The 26893-nt window shown below is 38.1% G+C and overlaps 4 protein-coding genes across 7 annotated transcripts; 2 read left to right on the top strand and 2 right to left on the bottom strand.

The window, feature by feature from the left end:
• Positions 1 to 389: 389 nt before the first annotated feature.
• On the bottom strand, positions 390 to 5539 carry LOC116847817 (cylicin-2-like). 2 transcript variants are annotated; one of them, XM_032823214.1, is made up of 2 exons: positions 4087 to 5539; positions 390 to 3586 (listed from the first exon to the last, which is right to left on the bottom strand). In XM_032823214.1, the coding sequence occupies exons 1-2, from the start codon at positions 4829 to 4831 to the stop codon at positions 2946 to 2948; spliced, it is 1386 nt and encodes a 461-aa protein (XP_032679105.1). In that variant the 5' UTR covers positions 4832 to 5539; the 3' UTR covers positions 390 to 2945. The 2 variants fall into 2 exon arrangements, with proteins under 2 accessions (XP_032679105.1, XP_032679106.1); XM_032823215.1 differs by having other exon boundaries at positions 390 to 3583; positions 4087 to 5538.
• Positions 5540 to 8410: 2871 nt separating this feature from the next.
• On the top strand, positions 8411 to 10854 carry LOC116847832 (coiled-coil domain-containing protein 174). Its single transcript, XM_032823253.1, has 2 exons — positions 8411 to 8628; positions 8806 to 10854. The coding sequence occupies exon 2, from the start codon at positions 8953 to 8955 to the stop codon at positions 10735 to 10737; it is 1785 nt and encodes a 594-aa protein (XP_032679144.1). The 5' UTR covers positions 8411 to 8628; positions 8806 to 8952; the 3' UTR covers positions 10738 to 10854.
• Positions 10731 to 12516, bottom strand: LOC116847833 (non-structural maintenance of chromosomes element 1 homolog). Of its 2 annotated transcripts, XM_032823255.1 has the most exons (7): positions 12448 to 12462; positions 12098 to 12352; positions 11839 to 11977; positions 11565 to 11760; positions 11369 to 11482; positions 11133 to 11274; positions 10731 to 10954 (listed from the first exon to the last, which is right to left on the bottom strand). In XM_032823255.1, the coding sequence occupies exons 2-7, from the start codon at positions 12195 to 12197 to the stop codon at positions 10857 to 10859; spliced, it is 789 nt and encodes a 262-aa protein (XP_032679146.1). In that variant the 5' UTR covers positions 12198 to 12352; positions 12448 to 12462; the 3' UTR covers positions 10731 to 10856. The 2 variants fall into 2 exon arrangements, with proteins under 2 accessions (XP_032679146.1, XP_032679145.1); XM_032823254.1 differs by having other exon boundaries at positions 12098 to 12516.
• A 936-nt stretch (positions 12517 to 13452) lies between these two features.
• On the top strand, positions 13453 to 26655 carry LOC116847790 (calcium/calmodulin-dependent protein kinase type 1). Of its 2 annotated transcripts, XM_032823167.1 has the most exons (9): positions 13454 to 15156; positions 19575 to 19709; positions 21358 to 21429; positions 24375 to 24449; positions 24530 to 24792; positions 24889 to 25029; positions 25402 to 25528; positions 26098 to 26185; positions 26277 to 26655. In XM_032823167.1, the coding sequence occupies exons 1-9, from the start codon at positions 15047 to 15049 to the stop codon at positions 26505 to 26507; spliced, it is 1242 nt and encodes a 413-aa protein (XP_032679058.1). In that variant the 5' UTR covers positions 13454 to 15046; the 3' UTR covers positions 26508 to 26655. The 2 variants fall into 2 exon arrangements, with proteins under 2 accessions (XP_032679059.1, XP_032679058.1); XM_032823168.1 differs by lacking the exon at positions 21358 to 21429 and having other exon boundaries at positions 13453 to 15156.
• The last annotated feature ends 238 nt before the right edge of the window (positions 26656 to 26893 follow it).

Genomic DNA, 26893 nt, shown 5'->3' with positions numbered 1-26893 from the left:
TTGAATTCGAACAAATTACCAAGTTTTTATTTCAATTTTATTTTTAAAAACTTTTAGCAAACTACGGACAACGATAATGACATCACAATTATGATATAATTTTATTCTTTATTTTAGCTTGAAAACATTCGTTACGAATCAATAGTTTTCAGGTTCCGCGAGAGGTCCTTTTTGCCGCATTTCAACAAACTCGAAGTAATAATCGATCATAAATTCTAGTCGCAACACGCGCGAATATACAAATGTGGTAACTATTGGTTAAAAGAAAAAATTCAGTAAAAAAAAAAACGAAAAATCTTTGGAGGGGAAAAAAGGATATTTTTATATGTAATATAATGTTTACAAAATAAATATCAGCTACTGTAAATACTGAAATATTAGGAATTATATATCGGAAACACAAAAAATTCAATTTATTTGAAGTGAAAAGAAAATCTCCATTATTGGGGGTAATAGTTATGAAAGGTACGGCGTTACAGAAATAAACATATACTTCGTACATATTGAATATCTTAACGATTAGCGATAAATGCGCTACACATATTATTGAACAGAACGCTGGTAATATTATAATATTTAATTGTATAAAATGTGCAGACTGAGATACGGTTATCCAAATTTATCCAGAAATATGTATAAAGTATCTTCTAAAAGTAGTACAAACACTCTGATTAGTTAACAACGACAGTTTAAATATAATGTCTAATATTAAAAAAAAAAAAGAAACAGGAAGAACAAAGAGCTGTTTAACATCAAAAACCTGTTTTGTCTTATACAAAAAGTTGGTAAACGCAAAATTAAGTTTTCATTAAGAGCGATCGTAATCAACTGCATCATTCTCTAATAAGATGTTGCGAATAAAACTATAAGACTAGAGAAAGGAAAGTTTGTCACAAATATGAATCGTTAGTTCTTTTTAGAAAAATATGTAATACGCTCAATTCCTACATGGACAGCGATAAAACAACCTTCATTCTTCTCGTCAGTCTCTCGATTGCCCGCAACTTAAATCTTATTATATCCTCTGGAATCTAAAAAATGAAATTTTTTAACAATGCTACTATTCGACGAGATTTACCAACGTTTTATTAGATCCAATAAAACATGCGGAATTCGTTTGATAATGACACATCGAATATCACAAATTTCATTTCTTATAGATATTCCTGCAGATATAGAATCAATTGTCCCAATCTCTTGATAAGTTACCTAACAGTTAAATTATGTGTCTGTTTCTGTTTAATTTGAAGAAAAAACGAAGACAAATATATGATTTAACTGTCATGTAGCTTATCAAGAGATTAGAACAACCTGTCCGTAATTCAAAAAGATTCGAATTAGGATCAATCTAGAGACTAGCAAGAAGAAAAAATGATCATTTTATCGTTGTCTGTGTAAAAAATGAATTTACCCGAATTTGGAATTACTCGACCAGTGTCATCATCCAACGAAATTCAGGATACCTTATTTGATTCTAATGAGACATCCCGAATTTCGTTGGAAGAGAATCCAGAATTTTGAATTCTATCAAATTTCCTTATGGCACTACGCGTTATCATCATCGTTATCATTGATATACACAGCTGAAAATTCAATATTAAACGTTCTCGAGGAAAGACACGTCTGTAAAAAAATATGTTTTGTATTGCTCGAAACTTTGTCCGGTAACAACTTCGCCACACATACTTATACAATACAGCCAATGTTGTAATTTCTTTCGTGTAAACTTTGTTTTTCCTCACAAAAAAATAAATATATCCTTTTCAGAACATTATTAAGGCTCCCAGATTTAATACCTTATGCCATACTGAGCCGCGCGATTCAACATTACACCACAATATCGCGTGTTTTATATCAGTAGCGGTAGTCCGTACTGTATTGACAAATTCGTCGACGTTTCGCTCATTAAAAAGAAAAAAAGAATCATAATTATTTATAGAATAATCATAATAATGATAAAGTGTGTGTATATGTGGAGCTCCTGGAGATCCGAGCTATACGAAATTACATGAATCTCGCTGTTGATCGCTGATTATCTCGCAAGTGGCAGCATTTGGTGATTCGAAACTGATAAAAATCGCCAATATAGTACAGAGCACCTCTACAGGAACCTTAAACTTCACACTGCAAGTGTCATGCGCGATAAATATGTTAAAATATCAGGTTGTCCTATAAGCAGCGCAGTTCTTTGTGCTGCATCCTTTTAGTTCGACATGAGAAATGGAGACTACGTTTACACGGCGGCCTCAAGCCGGACATTCGTAGATAATTTGTAAAATCGAGTTAATTTTCCATCTTATAATTTATCGGTGTCAAATGTTGCGATATAACCGTCATATCATGTAACACACTTGTGTGGACTAACCGGTATCGTTAAGGATTATTCTGAACTCTTTTTTATTATCGATAAAGTGTCTCCAAAGGCCGATTTTTTAGTAGTAATTTAAACTTAGACTTAACTTTAAACTCTATCCTAACAATGTATTTGATGTCTTTAAACAGAGTTTAAACTTAAACCCAAGTTCAAACTGCTATTCAGGAGGATCAGCCCTAAATGTATTCATAAATCAATCTCAAAAAGTTTGTAAGTCATATTTAAAGACACTTCTATCGACAAAAGTCTTTGTTCTTTAGAACAAAGACTTAAGTCGCTTTTAGACTGACATGCGAACGTAATCCGAGTATATATATTTCTCTTTGTATTTTATACTTACATATCCTATACTTACAATTTCATTAAAAAATAGTCTAATACGCTTGTGATAAAAGCGAATTTGTGTGATAAAAATTTTCGCCTTTCAAAAACTGCATTATTTGTAGGACGACCTGATATTGGACTCCTAAGAGTCGTACACACAGATACAAATTGAGATATTATTGAATTCACATGACTCCAAACCATTTAAGTTCTTAAGGAATATACCACTTCTAGGAAACACTCAGCATTAATTCTCATCCTTATCTGTCGAAGTGTTCGCCTCGCTCTCTAGAATTTCATTCTCAATTGGTTGCTCACTATCCACTGATTCTGGAAGTTTGACTTGATCCGCTTCACCTTTGGCTTCCTTCTTATTTGAAGCATTATCGCTTTGAGCAACTTCATTCGCGTCGCTTTCATCTTGTGCCTCTGACACAGTGTTCACTTTTTCGGCAGCGTCGTCTTCCACGTTCGCGTCCTTTGCAATCTCCTTCACGTCTTCAGCAGCTGCAACTTGTCCTTTTTTTTGTCTGCCCCTTGCTTCGGTTTTTTCTTTCATCGTCGCGTTTGCCTTACCCATATTCCGTTTCTTCTGTTGTTTGGACTGTACATTTTCTATCTTCCCATTCTCTTGAACATCAGCTTCAGCATCTGCTGCCTCATCTGCTTGAGCATCTTGATCCTTCTCCAGTGCAGTATTGCGCTTTCCCTTGGGAGCAACTTTCTTTGCATTTCCTTTCTTTGTGTTTTTTGTACTGTCTGTTTTTGCGCTATCCTCTTGTTCAGCTGTATTCGACTCTTTTTCCTCCTCCTCAATTTCTTTTGATAATTTGGCAGGCTCTGCTTTAGCAGTGTTCTTCTTAGCTCTCCCTCTGGGCTTCACTTCTGCTAAAGATAGTCAAAAATTACACGAGTGCACAGAACAATGTTGCATAAGTGCACGTAAAAATAATAGAAGCTGCTCTCATAGCTTGCCAGCTATGAAAGTTCACTCCAGCTCAATAGGTATCAATAAGAACTCAAATGTGTGTTTGTATGTATGTTAACTGTTAAATTCTTTATCATTCGTTATTTTACAAAGGTTTTACATAATTTCACATTGATAAAGGCAGAGAAACATTTGATTGAACAAATTTTCAGAGTCTTTGTTTTCTTTCCTGACAAATCTGGGATAAATTTCTCTCTTTTTCCGATTCTTTTTTCCTCTCTCTCTCTCAAGTCGCGAAAATTAATTGTTTGCCTTCCGTTGTTCTCTTAATTTCTACTGATACACACGGCCGGGAGGACACTCAAGGTCCACCTGACAGTACACCGTTGAGCGCCAAACTCGACTTTTGAGTCTTACAAAGACCTAGAAAGCCAGAAAGCCAAAGTGCCTCAAAGCTTACGTTCATTGGCGGCCTGTGCTCCCGCCGCCTTCTTCGGTTTGCCGCGCGGCTTCTTATCGGGCACGGTGACCGCAGCCTCCTCTTCAACGACCTCTGCGTCCTCGATCGTTTTTTCCTCGACGTTCTTGCGCTTCTTCGGCGCCTTAGCTGCAGTGGCAGTTCGCGCCGCCGGCATGGCATTTTCCTTCTCCATCACTTTCCCGCGAGTCCTCTTCGTCGATGTGGCCGCGACATCCATTTCTGTGGTGTTCCCGCCGGCACCGTTTTCGGTAGCGGCGATGTTATTCCTCGGTTTCCTGGCAGACTCTTTGGCCTTCGGCTTCGCCGCGGGCTGCTCCTTCGTTCCCGCCTTTTTCGCCATCGCGCCCGTGGTCTTGGCGGCGCGTGCTTTCTTCTCGGTCGTTTGCTTCGGCGCCTTCTCGTGTGCGTTGTTGTTTATCGTTTCCTCGGCTTTGGCGACTTTGTTGGACCTGCCGCTCTTTGTCTCAACAGCGGGCTTTGGTTCGGCAGTCTTATTTCTGCCGCCGCCACCGCGTGCTCTCTTAGGCGGACTCGTATCGATCACCATATTATCATTAATCTCGGCCTTCTCCGCTTTCCCTCGCCGAAGACCACGCACCTGTTTCGATTCCTCAGCCACCGGCTTAGTCGCCGTCGCGGCCTTCCTTTTCCTCGGGGGCGACGCATCGCCGTTGGCGTCCGCGACGACGCTTTCCGCTACCTTGGTTTGCTTGCGCGGTGCCATTTAACTTCTGTCGGCTGCTCTGCGATGGATCCGATTACTCAACTTGAGTTGCTCTGTTACTGAAATGCTGCTGAAATGAGTAGGCGAATCGACCGACTGACCGTGTGCTGACCCGTTCAACCGTTGATGCGCAAATAACAGCAGAGGTCTAAGCGTTTCGCACCCGCATCCACTTGTCCGCAGTAGCGGCCGGTGTGTGCCACGAAGCCCTTCGACTAGGCGCTTTTCCCGTGAACAAGACTTATCTACCACGGCGCAACTGCGCCCTCGACAGCAGCGCGGAGATCTTCCGGTAATCGCCAATCGATTTGCAGTCTGATAAGTCACGTTGTGGAGTCGAGTCGTCCGTCCGGTGGAAAAAGTGTAGCTGCGCGCGATGGTTGACGATTGCTCGCAAGTCTCGTTGAATCGTACTAATCGTTGCCGACGGACACGTTACTAATCTGATCTCGTGATCGATCGAGGAACAGAAGAGCGAGAAGCGCGTTCGATGGCGTGGCAATCTCGGACAGATGCGACGTAGATCTGGATGCACGTGTTTTTCAAGTCGCCCTGGCGGTCTCGCAACTTTTAAACGCGTCGTCACGTGGCACTTTCAGAACCTCGCTTGTATGCCGAGGCAAGATGGCGGCTTTCCGCTTATACTTGGAAATAGAAAGATCTGAACCCTTTTTTTTTGATGTATTTAGAAGTGTGTCCGACAAGAAAATGGCTGCATTCAGCAAAGAAAGCAGAATTTGTGAAGCTAAGGGCCCTTGCAGAATGCCAGGCAACAGGAAATAGGAACAGAGAATAGGAATTCGGATTGGTCAATTATTTCTATTCCCTGTTCCCATTGGCTAATGCCTATTTCTATTGCCTATAGCCTGGCATTGTGCAAGGGCTCTAATTCGCTTATGCTTTCAGGCTCAGTCAAGATTAAAGCGGGGTCTACAATGGAAAGTCGTAAAGTCATAAGTCATAGAAATTGACCAATCGCGATCGAGTAAGAGAAGAATAATCGACCGCAATTGGTCAATTTCTATGATTTATGACTCTACGATTGTAAACCCCGCTTAACAGCATACACCAATCAGATTCGTAAAGGTGTCTTTATATGGGAGTATCGAGCGTCGAGCGTTAAACCGGTACCCAATCAACGTGCCACTTTCCGCAAGAACTACAAATATACTTCTGGAACCTGATACGTTGATTGGCTAACGCTTTAACGCTCGACGCTGGAACGCTCCCATGTATTAGCACCTTAGGGTGCGTTCAGATTCCCTACCCGGGTGCACTCTATTACTAGAAACACTATAGTATATGTTACATATACTATAGCACTTCTAGTATTAGAGTGCACCCGGGTAGGGAATCTGAACGTACCCTTAAATGTTGCAAGGCAGCTTTCTCTAGGCGCGATTCAGTAAACGCTACAATTATTTTGAGTGAAGTATAGACCAATCATGGTCTTAATCTATCTCTAGAAATGCACCAATCAGATCGAAAAGTCCAATTCTCCAGATATCGGAAGTGCATTTATGGGTGCTTTCCAGTTGCATACACTGTGTTACACAAAACCAGTTTATTGGTTCCATTGTTTATTATTTTACAAGATATTTTAGATAATATGTGACCAATAATCTGGTTTTGTGTACGTGTGTGTCAAGATGTATTAAGCAATTGGAAAGCACGCTATGAATCCTAGGCCGGTAGTCGATCTTATTTCAAGACCGTCTTAAGTAATGCAGGATTCACATCGTTCCACAGTTTTCGCTTGTGATTTGCTGCGTTTAGCAGAGAAAGTTGCTTTGCAACTGTGTAAAATTCGTGAATCTGATTGGTATATGCTTTTGTATTTAACCAAAATTAAGACCATACACCAATCAGATTTACGAATTTTACAACAGTTGCAAAGCAGCTTTCTCTGCTGAACGCAACCATTGCTTCCGCTCATGATTGGTTCCGCTCTCGTTCCGAGTTCCGCTATTCCGCTACATGAGTTTGCACCCTTATGCAGGATTCACACCGCGTCCGATGTCCGAGTACGACGTCCGATATCCAATAAAAGAATAGCTTTCCAATGGAGAATTCAATTCTATATTAGAAAGCTGTTCTCCTATTCGTAATCGTTGACACAACATTACACATCCGTACTCAGCACGAGGACTACTAGTCGGTTGTATAAACTAGTGTTTTCTAGTGACAATTAAAGTTAATAAGCGTAGCGGCTTAAAAAAAACTGGCATTTGCGACGTGAAGTAGATAATATCTTTTTAATATTTAGATTTTATTATTTATTATTAAAAAATACCAAAATATAAGCACAGTTGAAAAATAATCCTAACCCTACCCGACATACATATACACTTTGTTCCAATTGAATCGTGCACAACGTTACACTTTGTGCATTTCTGTGTACATATGTGTCAAGATGTGTTAAGCAATTGGAAAGCACCCAATGGCTTCTGCACACAGGACGCGGTAATGCTTGCCGCGCGGCGAAAGTTTGCACGACAGCCAATCAATATGCTGCTTTCCGTAATAACCATCTAGCTCTTACAGAAAAACAACATATTGATTGGCTGTCGCGTGGCATAAGGGAATAACGCGGTAACAACTCATCTTTCAGACCAACCAAAGATGAAAAATTCATATTTATCTTCTTTGTCACATTCATATTTAGATTATTATCAATGTGTTGTTTTTCCGTAAGAGCTAGAAAGTTATTACGGAATATGGTATATTGATTGGCTGTCGTACCAACTTCCGCTGCGCGGCAAGCGTTACCGCGTTCTGTGGGCAGGAACCATAGGGTGTATATCAGTTGGACACGGGGCAATTGGACACAGTCCAATCACAAGTCGCTGTTCCAAGGGACCCTACAAATGTCTCTAATCACACGGTGCTGTAATTGGCTGTGTCCAAATGCACCGTGTCCAAGTGCACCGCTCCCGGAACCATAAGGGGAAACCTAAGGGCCCTCACACATGAAATGACATAATTGCATGTGCATAGCATAAGATTGTATGGACCAATGAGCATCGAGTATTGAGCATCAAGCATCAATAAGGTGGCTAAATACTTGATGCTCATTGGTTTATACAGTCTTATGCTATGCATATGCAGTTATGTCATTTCATGTGTGAGGGCCTTAAGGAGCGCCGCACACGAATTGACATAACAGTAACGTAATGGCTCCTGCACACAGGACGCGGTAATGCTTGCCGCACGGCGAAAGTCCGCGCGACAACCAATCAATATGTTGTTTTTCCGTAAGAGCTAGAAGGTTATTACGGAAAGCAGCATATTGATTGGCTGTCGCGCGAACTTCCGCCGCACGGCAAACATTACCGTGTCCTGTGTGCAGGAACCATTAAGGTGCCAATACATGGGAGCGTTCCAGCGTCAAGCGTTAAAGCGTTAGCCAATCAACGTATCAGGTCCCAGAAGTATACTTGTAGTTCTTGCGGAAAGTGGCACCACTTTGATTGGCTACCACTTTAACGCTCGACGCTAGATGCTCCCATGTAAAGGCACCTTTAGGCGTTTTTCGTTTCGTAACCACGGTAGCATTTGGTTGGTTAGTTTGGTCCACTTAACGCTCGCAACGTCGCGAACATCATTCTATCTTTGTTGCTCGAGACGTTGTGAGCATTAAGTGGACCAAACCAATCAACCAAACGGTATCGTGGACACGAAACGAAAAAACGCTTCTTATTGCACCAGTTCAGCAGTGCAGCTGAAAAGAACGGACGATTATAGTGATGAAGAAAATATAACCTTAAATTTGTGATATATCATTTTGAAGGAATTATGTATGTTATTAAAAGACATTTTGACTTTACTCATTTTCGTAGAATATTATAAAACATTTTTATAATTCGCATATTTGTATATAGAATATGTGCATTTTCCATAAAATATGTACGTACTGTTGATTGTTAAGACAAAGTTTTACAACTTTTAATTTAGTGCTATATTTTCTTTTTCAGATAAAAAAGCTTGTAGACAACGTTTATTAATAACTCTCTATCGTTTAAGACCTCCAAAAAAGTTCCTATCAACATTACCTTATAAAGAAAGTGATACATATTTATTGGTATATAATATATATACATAAAGTTAATAATAATCTAAATATGAATGTGACAAAGAAGATAAATGTGAATTTTTCATCTTTGGTTGGTCTGAAAGCTGAGTTGTTAAGAAAACAAGCTGAAGTAAATGAGGTTAAACTGAAAACTGAGCCTATCAATGCATTACCACAGCTAAATAAAAAAAGGAACAAAAGGACTATTGCAGAAGATACAAAAAAGAATACAAAGGAAATAATAGATCCAGAGGACATTGTTGCCCACAAAAAATCAAGATTAATGTTGGAAGCCAAAGCAAGATTGTATGAGAAGTTGAAGAAGTCAAAGAATAATAATGATAAGTTTCTTGTTGACTTCAAGAATAAGATGGATGAATGTGATGAATTTATGGATGAAACAATCAATGAAGAGTATCCTATAGAACCTGAGGAGAATTGGGTGGAGTACCAGGATTGTTTTGGTCGTACTAGAAAATGTTTGCGGGAGGATCTTCCACATATGCAAAGGAAGGATGACATAATAAAGCAGGAGATAATGAAGAAAAATGCTAATAATGATACTATAGAAGAAGATAATGAACAGTATTCTACTATTGAAGAAAAGGAGCCTGAAATTGAGATTATGAGGCGAAAATGGGAGGAGCAAACACAAAAACTTGCAGACAAAGCTGATATACATTACCAAGATATACTATTTGATGAAGCACGAACTCATGGTGTTGGTTACTATGCTTTCTCGCAAGATGAAGAGAAAAGAATAAAACAGCAGGAGAACCTGGCGAATTTAAGGAAAGAGACAGAGAAAAGGCAGAAAGAAATGAAGGAGATCAAGGAATTGAAGGAAAGGATGGAGCAGAATAGGTTAAAGGCAGCAAGAATTAGACAGCGGATTAGAGCAGGCTTGCCAGCAGAACCTACAGAAGAAGAATTAGTTCGAGAGAACAACTGTATTATCAAAACAGATAATATTGATACTAAGGAAGTTGATGGTGAATCTGCTGAGAAGAACAAAGACAAATCTAGTGAAGAAACTGATAAGAAGTCCGTTAAAGAAAGCAATGCTATTATTGAGAAAGTAATAAGTGATGAAGATAAGATAAAAGCGTTTGGAGAGCTCTTGGGCAAGAAAAATCATTGGCATGTTATGTCACAAGAAGAATGGGTACACAAATGTAGAACACAGAGAATCAAGGAATTCGCGCCAGTATATGATAATTTTAGAAGTACTGGGTTTTACAAAAGTAATCAAGATATTGATGAGCAGTCTACTCACGAGGATAATAAGGAACTTGAAAATGCAACAAGTAACTCTGCGAAAGCTACATATGATATTAAAGACATTAGTACTAATTTAGGAAAAGATAAAATTAGTAGTGATAAGCTAGTTTCAAATGCAAGAGACACTGGTAATAGTCAGAATGATAAGGAAAGTTTAACACAACACAGTAATATCACAATCAACAAAGATAACACAGAATATGAATTGTCTAAAAATGTGATGGAATCAACGTCAAATCTTGCTACAAATTTACCTAATCTATCGCAATCTCAGAAGCAAACTGTCTTTTATCCATTATCTCACTTGCCTAACAAATATTCACAAGTGACTATATATGACTATTCTGAGACACACATAGCTGAGCAGCATGAATTGCCAAATACCAAGGATATTCCTCTACCTGGTGAAAACACTATTATATGTGCAGAATCTAGTGATAACACCATACACACAAGCAAACAAGAAGCATTGTCGTATAGTATGAATGAGTATAATATAATGGCTGGGCTTAAATACTTGAGAGAAAAGTTTGAAAAAAACCACAGTAAATAATATAGTTTAGTATTATTTCAAGGAATTGTACATAATTCTTTTGTATAAAGTTATATTTAATTTACATTACAATATCCAAAATAATTTTTATAACATATTAAATGCAAATGTGCTCGATATTAATGTTTTCTCTTTAATCCCTTCTTCCGACTCGCTACTTTTGTCTGGCTGGTTAAAACTTCTACTTCATCATCCATTGCAAAACCAGAATTATCATCTAAATAATACAGATTTTCTTAGAAAAGCATAGAATACATTTGTTAGAAATTATTAATAAAAAACAGCAAATATATTAGATATTACGATAGTATCAGTTAAATAAAAAAAACTTTGTTATATAAAATACAAATATATATAAATATAATTTTATAAATAAATCTATTAGTGAAAATTACCTGAACTATCAAGTCTGAGACTTAAAATATTAAATTCTGAGACATTGTTACAATTAGGGCATCCTAAATTTCTTTTACCTCTTGTATAAGCATTTAAGCAATAAATATGTGTCATACTATTACACTGTTTACATTGTTCACCCTATGTAAAATGATTAAGATATATATAATAAAATTAATTATTAATGTACGATAACATACTGAAAAGTATCATATTATTGCTATGATCAACTTACATAAAAAAGGACCTCCTTGCATAAAGTACAAGTGTGAAGTTTATCTCCATGTGAGTCTTTGAAATACTGAGATAACTCTCCAATACTTCTTACCCCCATGTAGTATTGACCATTCTAAGAATTATGTATTTCAATGAGAAAAATCACATACCAATAAAATATGTACCATTAAAATTACACAGCAAAGATTTAGTACCTTACAAAACAACCATTTCTTTTCGACCATATCTTGCAGAAATGTTTGAGCTTTATCTTTAGATAATTTCACATTTAACGATGAACATAGATTGAGGCACCATGTACTTGACACATGACCATCATCTGAAGTAACAATTGCAGAATATATATTATTCAGAAGAGCTAATTCAGCCTCTGAATATTCTAGTTGGAATCTGGAACATTAACATAACCATAGGATATATAATACTCATGAAATATACCTATCTCAGAGTTAATAATGTATAAATTACTTGACAGTTTCTTGTGATATACTTGCAAAAACCCAATATAATTGACCAGTGACTTCACAGTTTATACATTTTATGATCATGTTTAAAGATTGTAACTTTGTATTTATTCTGCTTAATATTTGCGCTGTGTTGTTGTGTCCTAAAATTTCCATATTTTATATATATATATATATATATATATATATATATATATATATATATATATATATATACTGTAAATTTCATATATCCTGTTATTTATTGCATCAAACTTACATACCAAATAAAGTATTAACTAATTCCTTTCCACGATCTTCTTTCAAAGCACCTTCATGAATAACAGTTTGCAATATTATTTTATGATTGTTATTATATTCCATTTTCTCATAAATTTGTTCACAAACTAAACGAAACCACAATAAACATCCTTTATTTTTTTTAGAAATAATTTCTCATTCTATCACTTTTTAACCTCATTTAAATAACTAGACAAGGCGGCAAATATTGGCTGCATTCAGGACTGCGTTCTAAAATTCTACTCGATAGATAGAGAGTACATTTAATTGACCAATTATGATAAAGAAATCCTAGTTATCTTTGTTCTTATTGATCAATTAAATACTACTCTACCAGTCGAGTAGAGTTTTAGAACGCAGCCCAAGAGATTCAACAGTTGAGCAATTTGTTAATATAATTGGTCTAGATTTAGAGAGGGATCTAACAGTAAGAATCAATGGGTGCGTTCAGCGAACTCAACAGTTGCACAACAATTGAGCAATTCGTCAATGTAATTGGTCTAAATTTAGGGATTTAACAGTAAAAACCAATAATCGCTGATTGCTCGCTGAGCGTTTTTTCAGCTGAACGCGCCCAGTCACTGCATTCAGCAAAGAAAATTATTTCACACATCACGATTCATGAATTTTACTAGTACATGCTTTAGTCCCGATCTACAATAGGTGTAGTAAGCTTTAAGCCGTAAAAAATTAACCAATCACAATTGATTATTTCTCTATAATTTCACTATGATTAATCAATTTCTTAAGGCTTAAAGCTTACTACATCTATTGTAGATCGGGACTAATGGGAACCGGCCTTGAGCCCGTATCACACTAGTGATTGGCGATTGATGATTGACGATTGAAGATTAGATTTTGATGAATCAACCTTGGCTTGTTTTGTTCCAATTGGTCAAGTTCCAATCTTCAATCGTCAATCATGAAAGTCCTATCAATTGAAGATTGGAACTTGACCAATTGGAACAAAGCAAGCCAAGGTTGAAGCTCGTTGATTCGTCAAAATCTAATCTTCAATCGTTAATCATCTATCGCCAATCGTTATGGCTCCTGCACACAGAACGCAGTAATGCTTGCCGTGCGGCGGAAGTCCGCGCGACAGCCAATCAATATGTTGTTTTTCCGTAAGGCTAGAAGGTTATTACGGAAAGCAGCATATTGATTGGCTGTCGCGCGAACTTCCGCCGCGCGGCAAGCATTACCGCGTCCTGTGTGCAGGAGCCATTAGTGTGATTTGGCCTTTAGGGACTCTGGTACTCGAGACCAATCGAAATTGGTCACATGATCAAGTTTTCCCCTCTCACTCCGTATGAGGCTTTGTTCGAACATGCGTGAGAAACCGAAAGCATTGAGCGACATCGAGTCAAGCAGTGCCGCAGATTTGTTCGAGTTGCTGCAGGCATCAGATCGCGTGCTACAAAGCTGAACACAAGAGTTCCGGTTTAACCGCCGGCACGATGAAACGTGTCTGAACAAGTTCAGACCGGTGATTTTTGGAAGTTGTCTTGGAACCTGCCAAGGCCTTATTCATTCATACCTAACATTGTAAATGGTGAAAGATCCTAAAGAATAAGGACTATACCAATTCGGAAGGAAGGAAAGAAGGAAGGCTGAACACAATATCGCAATGTTACTGCACATTGTCGTCATCAGACGATTCGTCTCTGCAACGATGAGTATGTCGATTCGACATCAGTGAATACCTCGACTCAACAACGTCTCAGCGTTCATTCTAATAACACGGTGGTTGTTCTCCAGTTCTCGAATCGGTTGACACACATACACACGCACATATATACACGTGTATACATCACCGCCGCAGTGCTGCGAGTGCATTGCGACGGGGCAGAGCACTACAGAGGCAGCGTCTCGCGCGAAAGAGCGGCAGTCGGTACGCTGACATTATGACCCGCGGCAGGCCCGGGCGCGAACGTTTATCGCCAGCGACGAAGATCGACGACGCGGCAGCGGTGGCGGCGGCGGCAACGCGATAAACGCGACAGGCAGTAGTATAGCCGCGATTACATATACGCCACTCCGTGCTTCGGCGTGGACGAGCACAAGCGGGGGCAGGAACGACGCGGAGGAAGCTATCTGCTGGCTGGCTATCTGCGAGAGCCAGCGAGGGCGCGAGGCCACGACCCTGAGCTCGATACGCGTAACGAGACGCGTGGAGGAGCTCCGTATATGAGAGTAGTAGTGGTGAACGGTAGCGAAGACTGCAACAGAATCTCAAAGTCTCCGTAGCTAGTGGACGGTCGACAACAGAGAGGTGCGAAGAGAAGGAGCAGCAGCGACGAGAGTGAGCGGGAGACACGCGTCGTAGTCTCCTCCGTGGTGTCATCGTCGAGCTGGTGAGGACGGCCGCAAAGCAACGGCCGGCTGACAGACGGGCGGAAAGAGCGCGCGGTTGTGAAAGAGTGAGAGAGAGGGAGAGAGCGGGCTATCACGATCTGAAAGGTCGTGGGTTCATGATCGTCCCGTTACGGAATGACGATCTGACGGCGCGTCTGGTACGTCGCGCGGCGGTATCTTCCCGGAGCGCCGCGAAAATCATCGACAGCGGCGAGTGGTAGTCTGTCGTTCACCACCGTCGTCGTCATCATCGCCCGTCGCTCGTCGCTCGCAAACAACACGCGCACGCAGTCATCGGAGGAGACGCGGAAGCGGAGAGAGGAGCTCTCTCTCTCTTCCTTGGAGCATTCACGCGTGACCATCATCCTGTGCCGCTGATCTGTTCGCGGCGTCTTCGCCAGCGAGTGGGAACGCGGGAGACGCAGAGCAGTAGTGCGTGTGGTCGGTACACCTTTCGTGTATGACAGATATCTGATAACGTATATACATATATATATACATACATATCGTGTATACGTTGCATTCACGTACGCACGCGAAAAGCAAACTCCCCGAAGCGAGAGACTCCGCGGGACAAGATGCCGCTCTTCGGGAAGAAGGACTCTAACAAGAAGATCAAGAAGGACGGCAAAGACGACCGATCGCCCTCCGTCGAAGACAAGTATGTCCTGAAGGACCTGCTGGGCACGTAAGTATCACGTTTTCCTTGTTTTCCCTCTGACATACGGCCGCGAAATCAACGAACACTTGTTGTGCTCTGTGCACTTGTTGTCGTCTTCTGTCGTCCACTCAAATCCAATCTCGCGTGCTTCTCTGTTTCTTCGTGAGACAAATATCGGGAATAATCCCATCGTCCACTCGTGATTTATCCGTCTGAGTGTTTGTCGATAATCCAACGAATTTAACGGGCTGAACGTCATGAGAGAGGTGTGAGTAGATAATGCGACTATCTTTCCCCGATTAATTCTGAGTGGGTCCAACGTGGAGTACAATTTCCGGCCTAATCGTTGCTCGTATTTGTCGGCGAACGTGAAAAAGTTACGACGGACCAAGCTCTCGGTGCTTCGCAAAAATAGAGAGAAAGAGAAGGAGAGAAAGAAAAAAATGTATGTCGTTGCGGACCTATTTACGTCTAAGGCGCTCTCGTAAAACGACTAACAAATGATACGCGGAAACTTGCAGTAATTTTTATGCAGCCACATTTCCGATAAAGATAAGTGGCAATTTTATGCGCTCATGTATGTATCTTTGTGCGATAAGCTCTCACTCTAATCGTTCGATTATATAATATGAATAATTATTATTCTACACTTTCACTTTCAGTATATTTATGGTATGTGTTCACACAACATATTACGCGAGAGATGATACATCAAAAAGACATATATATCTTTCTCCGCATCGATTCACCAAATAATTCGCTATTATGTCATTCTTCTTCTAGTCTATGGTCTTCAAAAAATGAAGATATATATGTTTTTTTCTCGTCATAATTGCAATATTAATCTGGAAAACTTTCACTGCCACGCGTAATACATGCGTGCGTTCCGTTGATCCGTAACAGAAAATTTATGATAAAGTTATGTAACATTGGTCGCGGGGATATGATAGAACGTTAACGTTAAAATCTGTGTGTAATGCCGCATCTCTTAAAGACCGATGACTTAATCAACGAATAATGTATCGATGTAGAAATGCTGATCTCGCGAGAGGAGATAATTTCCTGTTTACGGTTGCTGTCTCTTTTTGAGATGTGACTGCGAGCGTGTTCAGCAAATTAGTATCACTTAAGATACACGCGAAACGATGCGATATTATTCTCCGGCTCCTTCTTTCGCGCATATATGTATTTCTCTGCCTATATCGGTTATTCCTTTCAGCTGCACGAACGCTGCAATATACATATGCATATGCATATATGTACGTATGTGTGTGTGTAGCATGAATCTCGCGCAATCTCCCGGGATAATCTCCCATTCGCGCTAAATCTGTCGAATTTTACATCGAGCTCGTATGACGTGTATGGACATAGGTTGTTAGAAACCACCGGATGTCCTTTTAACCACAAGCTCTTTGGAGACAATACGGAATCGACTTTTCCTGAAATGAAAACCCCGAGCTATTAATCGGTTTCGTTTTAAAATAGCGACTGGAAATAAGACACTACTCGGGAATTTCAATTTGAAGCGAGCGCAAACAGTTAACAAAAAAGAATCATACATCTCTTGCAGATAATTTTTTGCATGAAATTCACCTTTATGATATTTTCATTTAAACTTACTAGGACACGTGTATGATATTGAACATTTTCCTGCAGAGGATCTCTCCGGGATTTTTTTGGGATATTCAATAAAACTAAGTTAATCTCAATCAGAAATTCAGGATGACTTTCAGCAAATTCCGACCAAATTAACTGATAGCTAAATCAATCGACATTTAACGGGCAAAGTTGCCAACATCGATTTCTGACTGTGCAATTTGCTGTGAAATAATAACAAAAGAAAAGCATTCTGTGTATGTTAGCGAAATTGTGCGGGCAAAAGTGTATACTTGACTGTGAGTGTGAGTGAAGTATTAAAATGCATCAATTATAAAGTTAGTAAAATTACAAAGAAAGATCAAGAGAATGTTTCTCGTTTTAACAACGAACTACTTTATTTTTCACGGCGGTAAATCTGCTGACTGAGTTTAATCGTCGATTAAATTAATCGCAGATTTGACGAAAGTCACCCCAACTCGGAGAACGATGATTACATATAGTCTACAATTGAAATGATCATTCGGTGACTTTCGAACACCCTGTACATACATACGTCTCTCGTGACCTTCGACGCGCTCGGCTCTCAGTTTCTTTCTTTTACGTATAAATGACGAGACGCCGAGTGCTAAATGGATTACATAAATGGAAGTGTCCGCGATTTAATTTTTTTCGCGTACGCTAACACGAGACATTTCTCTTTAAGAGTCGGTCGCGGATTCTCACTCTTCAGACACATATCCCGCAAAACTATCGCGGAACTATCGTCTCTGTGTTTCTCTCTTTTCGCGCTGAACTTCCACGTGACGCGTTTTCGTATGTCACTTGATATACATTGAATCGCGTTAAGATGTACGTATATATACGCCTGTTCTAACGATACTTTCTAAACATAACTTTTTAAACATTTCTTAAGTCGTAAATTCTCGTCCTGTGTTGGGCTATGACGCGAGTGACGTAGGATTTATGAGACTGAAATTACGATGTCGCGAAACATCGTTTGTATTTTCTCGTCCATATATATCGGACATTTCTGAAGCCCCATAGTTTATCGATATCCGATTTCTCCCTTCTCCCGGTTTAAAGCTGGAAAATAATAACGCGCGTTCAATCTTATCCCGTCGTGTGTTATTTTTCAACTAAACTTACCGTGTATAGATTAGAATTAATTTAGAAAAACGTGCTCGTGCGACATTTGCTGCGCACATCGCTCCTCGTCGCCGCTTTAGCATAAAAATGCACACTTTATTCGCGTATACTTTCTTAAAAAAAAAGTGTTTCGGATTGCTGGCGCGTGCGATTTTATTTCGGACAACATTCCTTGGCAGACGGCAAATTAATCTGTCTGCGAAACCAAACATTTCCTGTCCGGTCGGAAATCACACGAAGTATAATATACTAAATGATACGAGCAATATTCAGAATTGTCGAACGCATCATTGGCCTGCGAAGTCGGCTTATATAATAATGTTTTGTAACGTCTTGCGAAAGAGAAAGTCCTACTTAACCGTCTGAAACAGCCGATCTTTTCCTAATTTCGTTTATTCGCGATTATACGTACAGTGCTTTCTCAAAGCAAATCAGTAAAAGTGTCGAGTCAGCAAAACGACTATTTTACCGATGATCAATGAATATTCACAGATTTTTAACGAAAACACGGCACTGAAAAAAACACTAAGAAAATTTATTTGTAGGATATAATGAAGTTTATTATTAAGTTTTATTTATGAAGGATAAAGTTTATTTATTCTGCGAATAAATTTTATATCTCGTAAATAAATATTCAAATATTTTTTTCACAGTGTCTTATTCTTCCGTCTTATTTCTCATTGACTCTGGAGAGTAAGATTTCACAAATCTGTAACATATATCCAAAAAGTATAATCTTATCTTCAGTGGAATCCTCTTGTATGTCACAAGAGGATTCTTCTAAAACCATCAGGAAAATATATTACACTAAGAAAAAAGAAAATTTATGTGTGAGATATAAAGTTTATTCACAGAATAAAAATAAAATTCACAGAAATAATAAAGAAATAAAGCTTCTATGACTTGTCAATTCGCAAGTGATGATAGGAACAACCGTTATTAATTGATTCCTTCAGCGAAATTTTGTAGTGTTATGTTTCTAACTGAACTGCCAGTTGTAAATATAGTATTTCAGTGAAAAATACACTGATTGTACTTGAGAGAGTGGTATAATAGCGAGAAAACGACCGTCGTATAACCGACGCTTACGATACGCGGATTATTACCGTTTCATTGTATCTCCTCGTTGATTTAGTAACGTCAAGGGAGAGTTCAGTCTCGTGTTGGGCATTGAGTGTATTATAGGTTGCTCACTTCTCGGCGTTTATACCGGATCCTTCCGTTACATAACGATGATTTGGGATTGTAAATTGCATCTCGCTTCTCCGGGATTTCTTTGTTTATTAAAGCATTTGTTCTTTGACATTATGTACTACAAATGCGATTATTGATTGTTTTAACATTCGTTAAAGCGGAAAATATAACTCGAGAGTCGCGTGTAGAACTTTCCGTTGCGCATATGACACACGCCTCTTATGGCATGTCCTGCGTATTTCAAGATCCATCTGTTCGAACGTGGGACAATAGTTCCACGCGACAATAGTGTCAGAGTTAATTACTTGCGACGTGTCATTATGCTTATGAACAGCTTGCAATGTTGATCTGCTGATAAGAAACGAACATCAGTTTGCAATTGCACGGGTGATTATCTTCATTAAGAAGTAACAGAAGCAGTCTTTAATTACAAGTAAATTTACCCGCGCAAATTGATTGCCACGGGCGAACCGACTGTGTCTAATACCACACTTTTCTTTGTCCAGGGGGGCATTCTCCGAGGTGAGGCTAGCGGAAAGTAAGGAAAAACCCGGACAAATGTTTGCCGTGAAGATCATCGACAAGAAGGCGCTGAAGGGCAAGGAGGATTCGTTAGAGAACGAAATCAAAGTTCTGCGAAGGTAGGATGCGAAAATCCTGAGAGCTGGATATCTTTTCAGTAGACAAACTCTTACCAGTACTGTAATCTTGGTTTCATAGTTGCCCCCTTAATATTTTTAGGCGTTCAGAAAGTTGATAATATTGGCTGAAATTTAAGTATACCAGTTCTATTGTCGCTGGGATCAACTTTGACATAGTTGAACGCATGCCTCTCTTTAACAAACGCTTCATGTATAAGAATCATATCGCTCCTGGGGAGTACTTTGTATTCCTCTTATTATATAGCTCTGCCTATACATGAGACAAATTCATTTACCATTTAGCATCGCGCGCAAGCATAAGGCTGAGAAGAAGGTATTATGGATTATTGGTTTCTTTGCTTTTCAGAATTCCTCTATCGCGCCGTTTTTCGACGTATCATAAGTTGCTCGGTATCTGTTTTTTCAATCATATCGATCATTTTGGGGAGGAGAGTGTTCCGCCATTAATCTACAATCTCACTGTGCTTTCTCATTTATACAGTAATATTATGTGATTATATGGTGTGCTAGTTTTGTCCCACATATACTTACTGTCGAAAGTCTTCTCTTGTCCGGGAGCGTTGATATGGCATTTGGAGTGAGCTCTGATGGCTGTCGTCTGTGCTCTTGTTATCTTTAATGTTGTATGCAGATAATGTGCCTCGTACAAGCTAAACATTGTCTCGATGCTATCGGACATACTCTAAACATGCTCAAAAATTCCTGTTGCGATCCTTTAACATGTTTACCTTGAATATATGTTATCTACAATGTTTTCTCTCTTTTAACAGTGGTTGGATATGTGTTCAAGTGGTATTTTCCAATGTTTGTTAGTATTGAATTCCTTCTATTGATTCTATTCTGTACTCCTCTGTGACTCACGTATCAACTTGATCGGAACACGCGTGTTGAGAAAGAGTCGGGAATGGTTCGAAAAAAAAAATTATTTTGATGTTCAAGAGTTCTATCGTGTTATTAAATTATCATTGCAAATGATCATTATACCGCGAATGTACAAGGTGCTACATCACATGTACACACGTTCGTACATATACGTACATGTTGTTTACTGTTTCACAATTGAAAACTTCTTCTATACACTATGTTAATCGCATCGACGACGCGACACTTATTTAACACTGCACAAGGACACCACAAGACACATCATTGGTCCTTATCTTTTTTCACAAAAACGTTGCATGCATATATGGCATTTTAATACATTAATTAATATATATCTCGAGAGAAAAAGAGAGTGGAAAGGAACATCATACTTTTTTTTATCCATGTGTATTACCTATTTACTGCAACATAATACTAACTTTTGCACCACGTTTCTAATTATTAATTTATCAATAGAAAGATCAGGGTTTTGTTTTGTATCAATTTATCGTTTGTATGTTTCATCTTGTAATAATCTTTTCTCATCTATACAAATCGATGTCATACAAATTAATTTTCTACACCATCATACTGGGCAAACAGAATTATCATTAACAAAAGAAAAACAAGAAAGAGGAAAAAAAATTAAGAGGGAGAATAAAAAAAGATAAGAAAATTCAGACTTCGTACGAGTAAGCAAACAGCTCTGCTCTCGATACATATATATATATTACGTAATTGTGTATGGTATTATTATACTTCGTAGGTTCAGTGAAAGTGTGACACCACAGAGTGGTGATGGATCGCTCAAGTCGGATAGTAGTGGCGAAAGAAAATGGTAAGTGTGGGCCTAAGCACGGGCACCAACTACCTGTATCGCTCAGTATTCTGTATCACTCGACGATGCCATACATTGTTACAGATTCAGATCATATATATATATATATATATATATATACATACATATATTGTTTATATTATAAATACACAATAATCTCTATGCACGTTCACATCACGTAGCGTTGAACACAGTTTTGGTATCCTTGTACTTACCACCTTTCTCGTTAAATGAGATTATACGAATACAATATTAATACGAGCTTATAATTAATCAAGACGACCTCTTTAATTGATATTTTTAAACGAGACAAGACATCACGAATTCAACGACAGCCGTTAGATAATACTGCTCTAATTATGAAGTGGAGTCCGATTTGTGCGATACGAATCGAGATGTAATCATCCTGTTCTATCGAATTTGAATGGAACCACTCTGGATAAAACGACGATGTAGACGATAAGATATTATCAGTGTTATCAATATGAGAAAATAATTCGTGGGGAATATCTGCTACGTTTGTATACTTGCGATACACGCATTTATACAGGGTGTCTCACACTCTCCTCCGGGCATTTAGTGGGGACGTAGAATGGGTTGATGTGAACATAAAAGTCCTTTTGCGATATTTGCAATAATTATCGAGTTATTAATTGTAAAAAATTTGTGAATGATCATGCAGGATATGGTAAATGAGTTATAATAGCAACGACTGCCGTCATGTATTTATACTTTAGGTCAAATTGAACAAAAAAGTCCTCTACCATTTTGCAAATAATCACATAGATTTTTAATTACTAATTAAAGAAGATGAGTGCATTATCACGCAAAATTGTACAATAATCTTCTTTAATTAATAATTAAAAATCTATGTGATTATTTGAAAAATGGTAGAGGACTTTTTTGTTCAATTTGACCTAAAATATAAGTACACGACGGCAGTCGTCGCTATTATAACTCATTTACCATATCCTGCATGATTATTCACAAATTTTCTACAATTAATATCTCGATAATTATTGCGAATATCGCAAAACGGTATAGGACTTTTATGTTCACCTCAATCTGTTCTACGTCCCCACAAAATGCCCGGAGGAGAGTGTGAGACACCCTGTATATGAAATATATTTTTATTACGATTCAAACAGACATTTTGTTGACATACATTTAAAAACATATTTAAATGACATACATATTTAATTGACATACATATTTAAAAACAAATATATTCAATATATCAATACGTGAGTAATATATTTTACTGCTGTTTTTTTCTAAATTTGAATCCAAAACTGTGTTATTTTATGTATGATTAAAAATGCGCTTTCTCTTCAAACAAAAAAGAAGTATTGTATGTCGGAAATCGATACACGTCGAAAATGTGGATTCTGATTACAATAATTATATTATGTTCCCTTCTGTAAATATCGATTGGCACGTACGTTCTGCTATTAGAAAGAAATAATGTACATAAAATTATTCGACGCAACCGACAGCGTACGAAATAAAATGAGCATAGTGATAGCAACGTGTTACTTTGTGTTTGCTCTTAAACTATTTCATTATTTTCTCATGTTTAGTATGTTGAATTTTGTTTTACGTCGGGTGTCATATACGTCTGAACACTTGCTAAATTCACATTTCGTAGATCTCGAGACAAACGCATCATCAGTCTAAATCTTTTAGAACAGTTTTTCTATGATTATTTATTATCGTATAATTTCTATTATGAACTATGCTATCGCGTTTTGCCGTCATAAACATTTAATCTATATGTCTAACAGTGATAATATAAAAACAAAATAATCATGAGTGAGTCACTATAAACTACGAATTCGCTGCTTTTTATAAGGGAGAAAAACAGTTTTAGATATAATAACGTAAATACTTTCTACGCGTACTCTATTATTTCACTTATGAAGAAGCTAGCATATTCATGCGGCACGCCGTTTTCTAATATTTTTATTAAATTTATCGAAGATATTAGTTAGATTAATTATGTTGCGAAAAAATTTACGTTTCAACGAGCTAGTAGTTGTTTGTGTTTCAACGAGCTAATAGCTGTTTGATAAATGGATTTTCTTAAGATAGTATATGATTTTAAATATGTACAAGAGATAATGAAGTAAATATTTTAGAGTACTTTATAAGGAAACAATTCAGGACACATAAATTAAGAAGGTTGCTGCTCTGTTTAGTTACATGAGAGACAATTGTAATGTGATAGAATAATATTTTCTTTTTATCTCATATATATTTTTATGACAGATTTTAATGATATTGTTGATGTTTTTATTTTTTCTTTTTAACATAATCTATAAAAAAACAATAATCTATACCATAACTCTTTTTCTCTATATCTAATAAGAAATTTATTATACACATGTTTCAGATCCTTGTACATATTTGGTAGAAAAATTGCTTTTTGGCGCTGTATAATATCTTGTAAATAATTATCTGTTTTCTACGTGAATGTGATTGTTTGTATATATTTAATAATCTGTATGTCAATTATATATAAAATATAATTGGGAATACATTAGTAATTATTGCAGCATGTTTTTTTGATATAGTATGCAATTGCATAGCTAATTGTGAGCTAATTCTGCATTGCTGTTTAACGTTGTTTATTCTATGTACTAGTTAACTACTGTAACTTTATTATTTTACCAGTTCAAGATTGTTAATTAATATATGCATTAATTAATAAGACTCATGCATAGCTTGTAATTATGACTAGCTGCAACAGAATATAAAGAATATATTTGCAAAAGAAAAGAACATTTTTATATGATATATTTATTTCATATAATACTGTATATATTTTTATGTAAGATATACATATCTTCTTTTTTCGATTTTTTATTTTACAATTTATCGAATTAATTCTTACGATTGTCTTGTGTGTGATAGCTTTAAATTAGAGAAACGTGGCACTGTTGCAGGTTAACACACCCAAATATTGTTCAATTACTGGAAACGTTTGAGGATAAACATAAAGTCTACTTAGTTATGGAACTGTGAGTATTTTTGTACGATTCTCTTTGATATTACAGCATTGAAAGTGGAGAAAATCATTGTAACGCACATTATATTTCAGGGTCACTGGTGGAGAACTATTCGACAGAATCGTTGAGAAGGGTTCCTATACAGAGAAAGACGCATCTGGCTTAATAAGACAGGTACTCGAGGCCGTCGACTATATGCACGATCAAGGTGTCGTTCACAGAGATCTGAAGCCAGAGAATCTCCTATACTATAGTCCAGATGAGGATAGTAAAATTATGATCAGCGATTTTGGCCTATCGAAGATGGAAGATTCTGGGATTATGGCGACCGCTTGCGGTACGCCGGGATATGTCGGTAAGTTTAAAAAAATATTAAAAAGAGAAAGAGAGAGAAGAAAAAGAAGCGCATTTTAAATACCGATAGTGAAACTGATATTTTGATGATCTGCAGCACCCGAAGTTTTGGCACAGAAACCGTACGGCAAAGCAGTGGATGTCTGGAGCATAGGGGTTATTTCGTACATCCTCTTGTGCGGATATCCTCCGTTTTATGACGAGAATGACGCCAATTTGTTCGCACAAATTCTGAAAGGTAATAAAATAACTTCTAGGCGCGCTATAAATCCCGTTGCTCCGATTCAAGTTACTACTTTCAGTGTAGAAAAAAGCGCAAAAATAATACAAGCAACTTGAAATTTTACTTTTTAAATATTAGACGTCATACAGGATTATAGTGTAATAATATAAAGGCAATATTGTCAAGTATCGAGCAGGGATAGAAAATATGCATCTATGTAATAGTATCTTCTATTTTTAATCTCAGAGCTACACTCGCTTAGTTCAGTTTCACAGATATTGCTACAAATATTACACGCGCATGGAGTGCGAGTATGTTTTAATTGAAATAATCACTTTATATCAAAATTATGCACTCCATAGGAAATAGCTAACCAAACTGTTGTAGGTGAATTTGAATTTGACTCACCATACTGGGACGATATCAGTGATTCGGCGAAGGATTTCATTCACAAGCTGATGTGCGTCAACGTTGATGAGCGTTACACCTGCAAGCAAGCCCTTGCACATCCCTGGTAAGGATCTTCAAAGTCCTAGAATGAAAAAAAAAAATATCGAGAGAATACACTTTTTACGTACGCACATAATAACGTTCGTAATATTTATATATGTGATAGCGAAGTTATTCTATAAACATGTACAATGTCGGGTATTTGCAACGAGAGCTTTAAACGTAAACTTTAATGTATCCCTATAGCTCGAAGTCACGAATATTACAGGAACTGATTTGTCCGTAAAATAAAATTTGTATGGACTAAGTAAGTAAATTACATGTTGTACTCTTGGAAAGCTTTTGTCATCTGTCTGTGTGTATGTGTGTCTGCATATTCAAGGGGTTAAAAGCAACTTAATGCGATTGAGATAATAAGGCGGTTGTTGACTGCCACAAATTACACGTTTATGGTCTCATTGTGTATCACGTTTGTTCGTTGTCACACAACATTCGAGTCGACTCTTCTTTCTAAGTACTTCCACTCTTACCTCCACTCTTTACTAATTATACTCATGCGATTATTCACATAACTTCTCGTTGTACATACACAAGCACGAGTGTAACTTAATGCCGTCGCATTGATACTTACAGGATATCCGGCAACGCAGCTAGCAATAAGAACATTCATGGTACAGTATCGGAACAACTTAAAAAGAATTTTGCCAAGTCAAGATGGAAGGTTAGTATCACCGGCTAATTAGCATATCGTTAATCGTCTGTTTCCTCAGCAGGATCTCTAGGAAAGTCTTCCCCTTCTCTCATGGTTGCAGCAAGCGTATCATGCGGCAACGGTTATACGTCAAATGCAACGGCTGGCGCTCAACAGCGGCCAGCAGCAGCAGCAACAACAGCAGCAGCAGCAGCAGCAGCAATTGCAACAGCAGCAGGGCACAGGCTCGACCGGGCTTTCCAGCGGCAATTCCATGCAATATCGAGAGCAGTCGCAGATCAACACCAATTATCAGCACACGCCGCTGGGGCCGTCGGGCAATCTCAACTGAAACCACCGCGCGAACCGTTGCTCATGTCAACAAGCGTGATGTTCTCGAATCTCACTCGCATTCCAGTCGCTCTCACCAAAAACAACAACAACAACAACAACAACAACTCCTCACAACGCTCACCATACATGTGCGAACAAGACTTCAAGCTGTGGGGCTGCACACGCACCGCTCTATCCAGGCTCTTTCAGGACGACGTGCCGCAACTTAGAAGGCCACATAAAAACAGCTGAGTCGCTCCGCTAAATTCTCGCATTCGCGCAAAAGGCGAAGGCACGCCCGTTTTGCGGATTGTACTCCGGATTTAACTGTAGCTTTCAATCGGAACAATCAGAGTTACACATAGATTTTAGAGTCAATTTGCTTCGCATTGGTGCACCCGCAAA

The sequence above is a fragment of the Odontomachus brunneus genome, unplaced genomic scaffold, assembly GCF_010583005.1.
Source record: "Odontomachus brunneus isolate Ranch 3 - 2012 unplaced genomic scaffold, Obru_v1 Obru_scaffold_083, whole genome shotgun sequence".
Taxonomy (NCBI): Eukaryota; Metazoa; Arthropoda; class Insecta; order Hymenoptera; family Formicidae; genus Odontomachus; species Odontomachus brunneus.
This window is presented reverse-complemented; position numbering and strand designations above follow the sequence as displayed.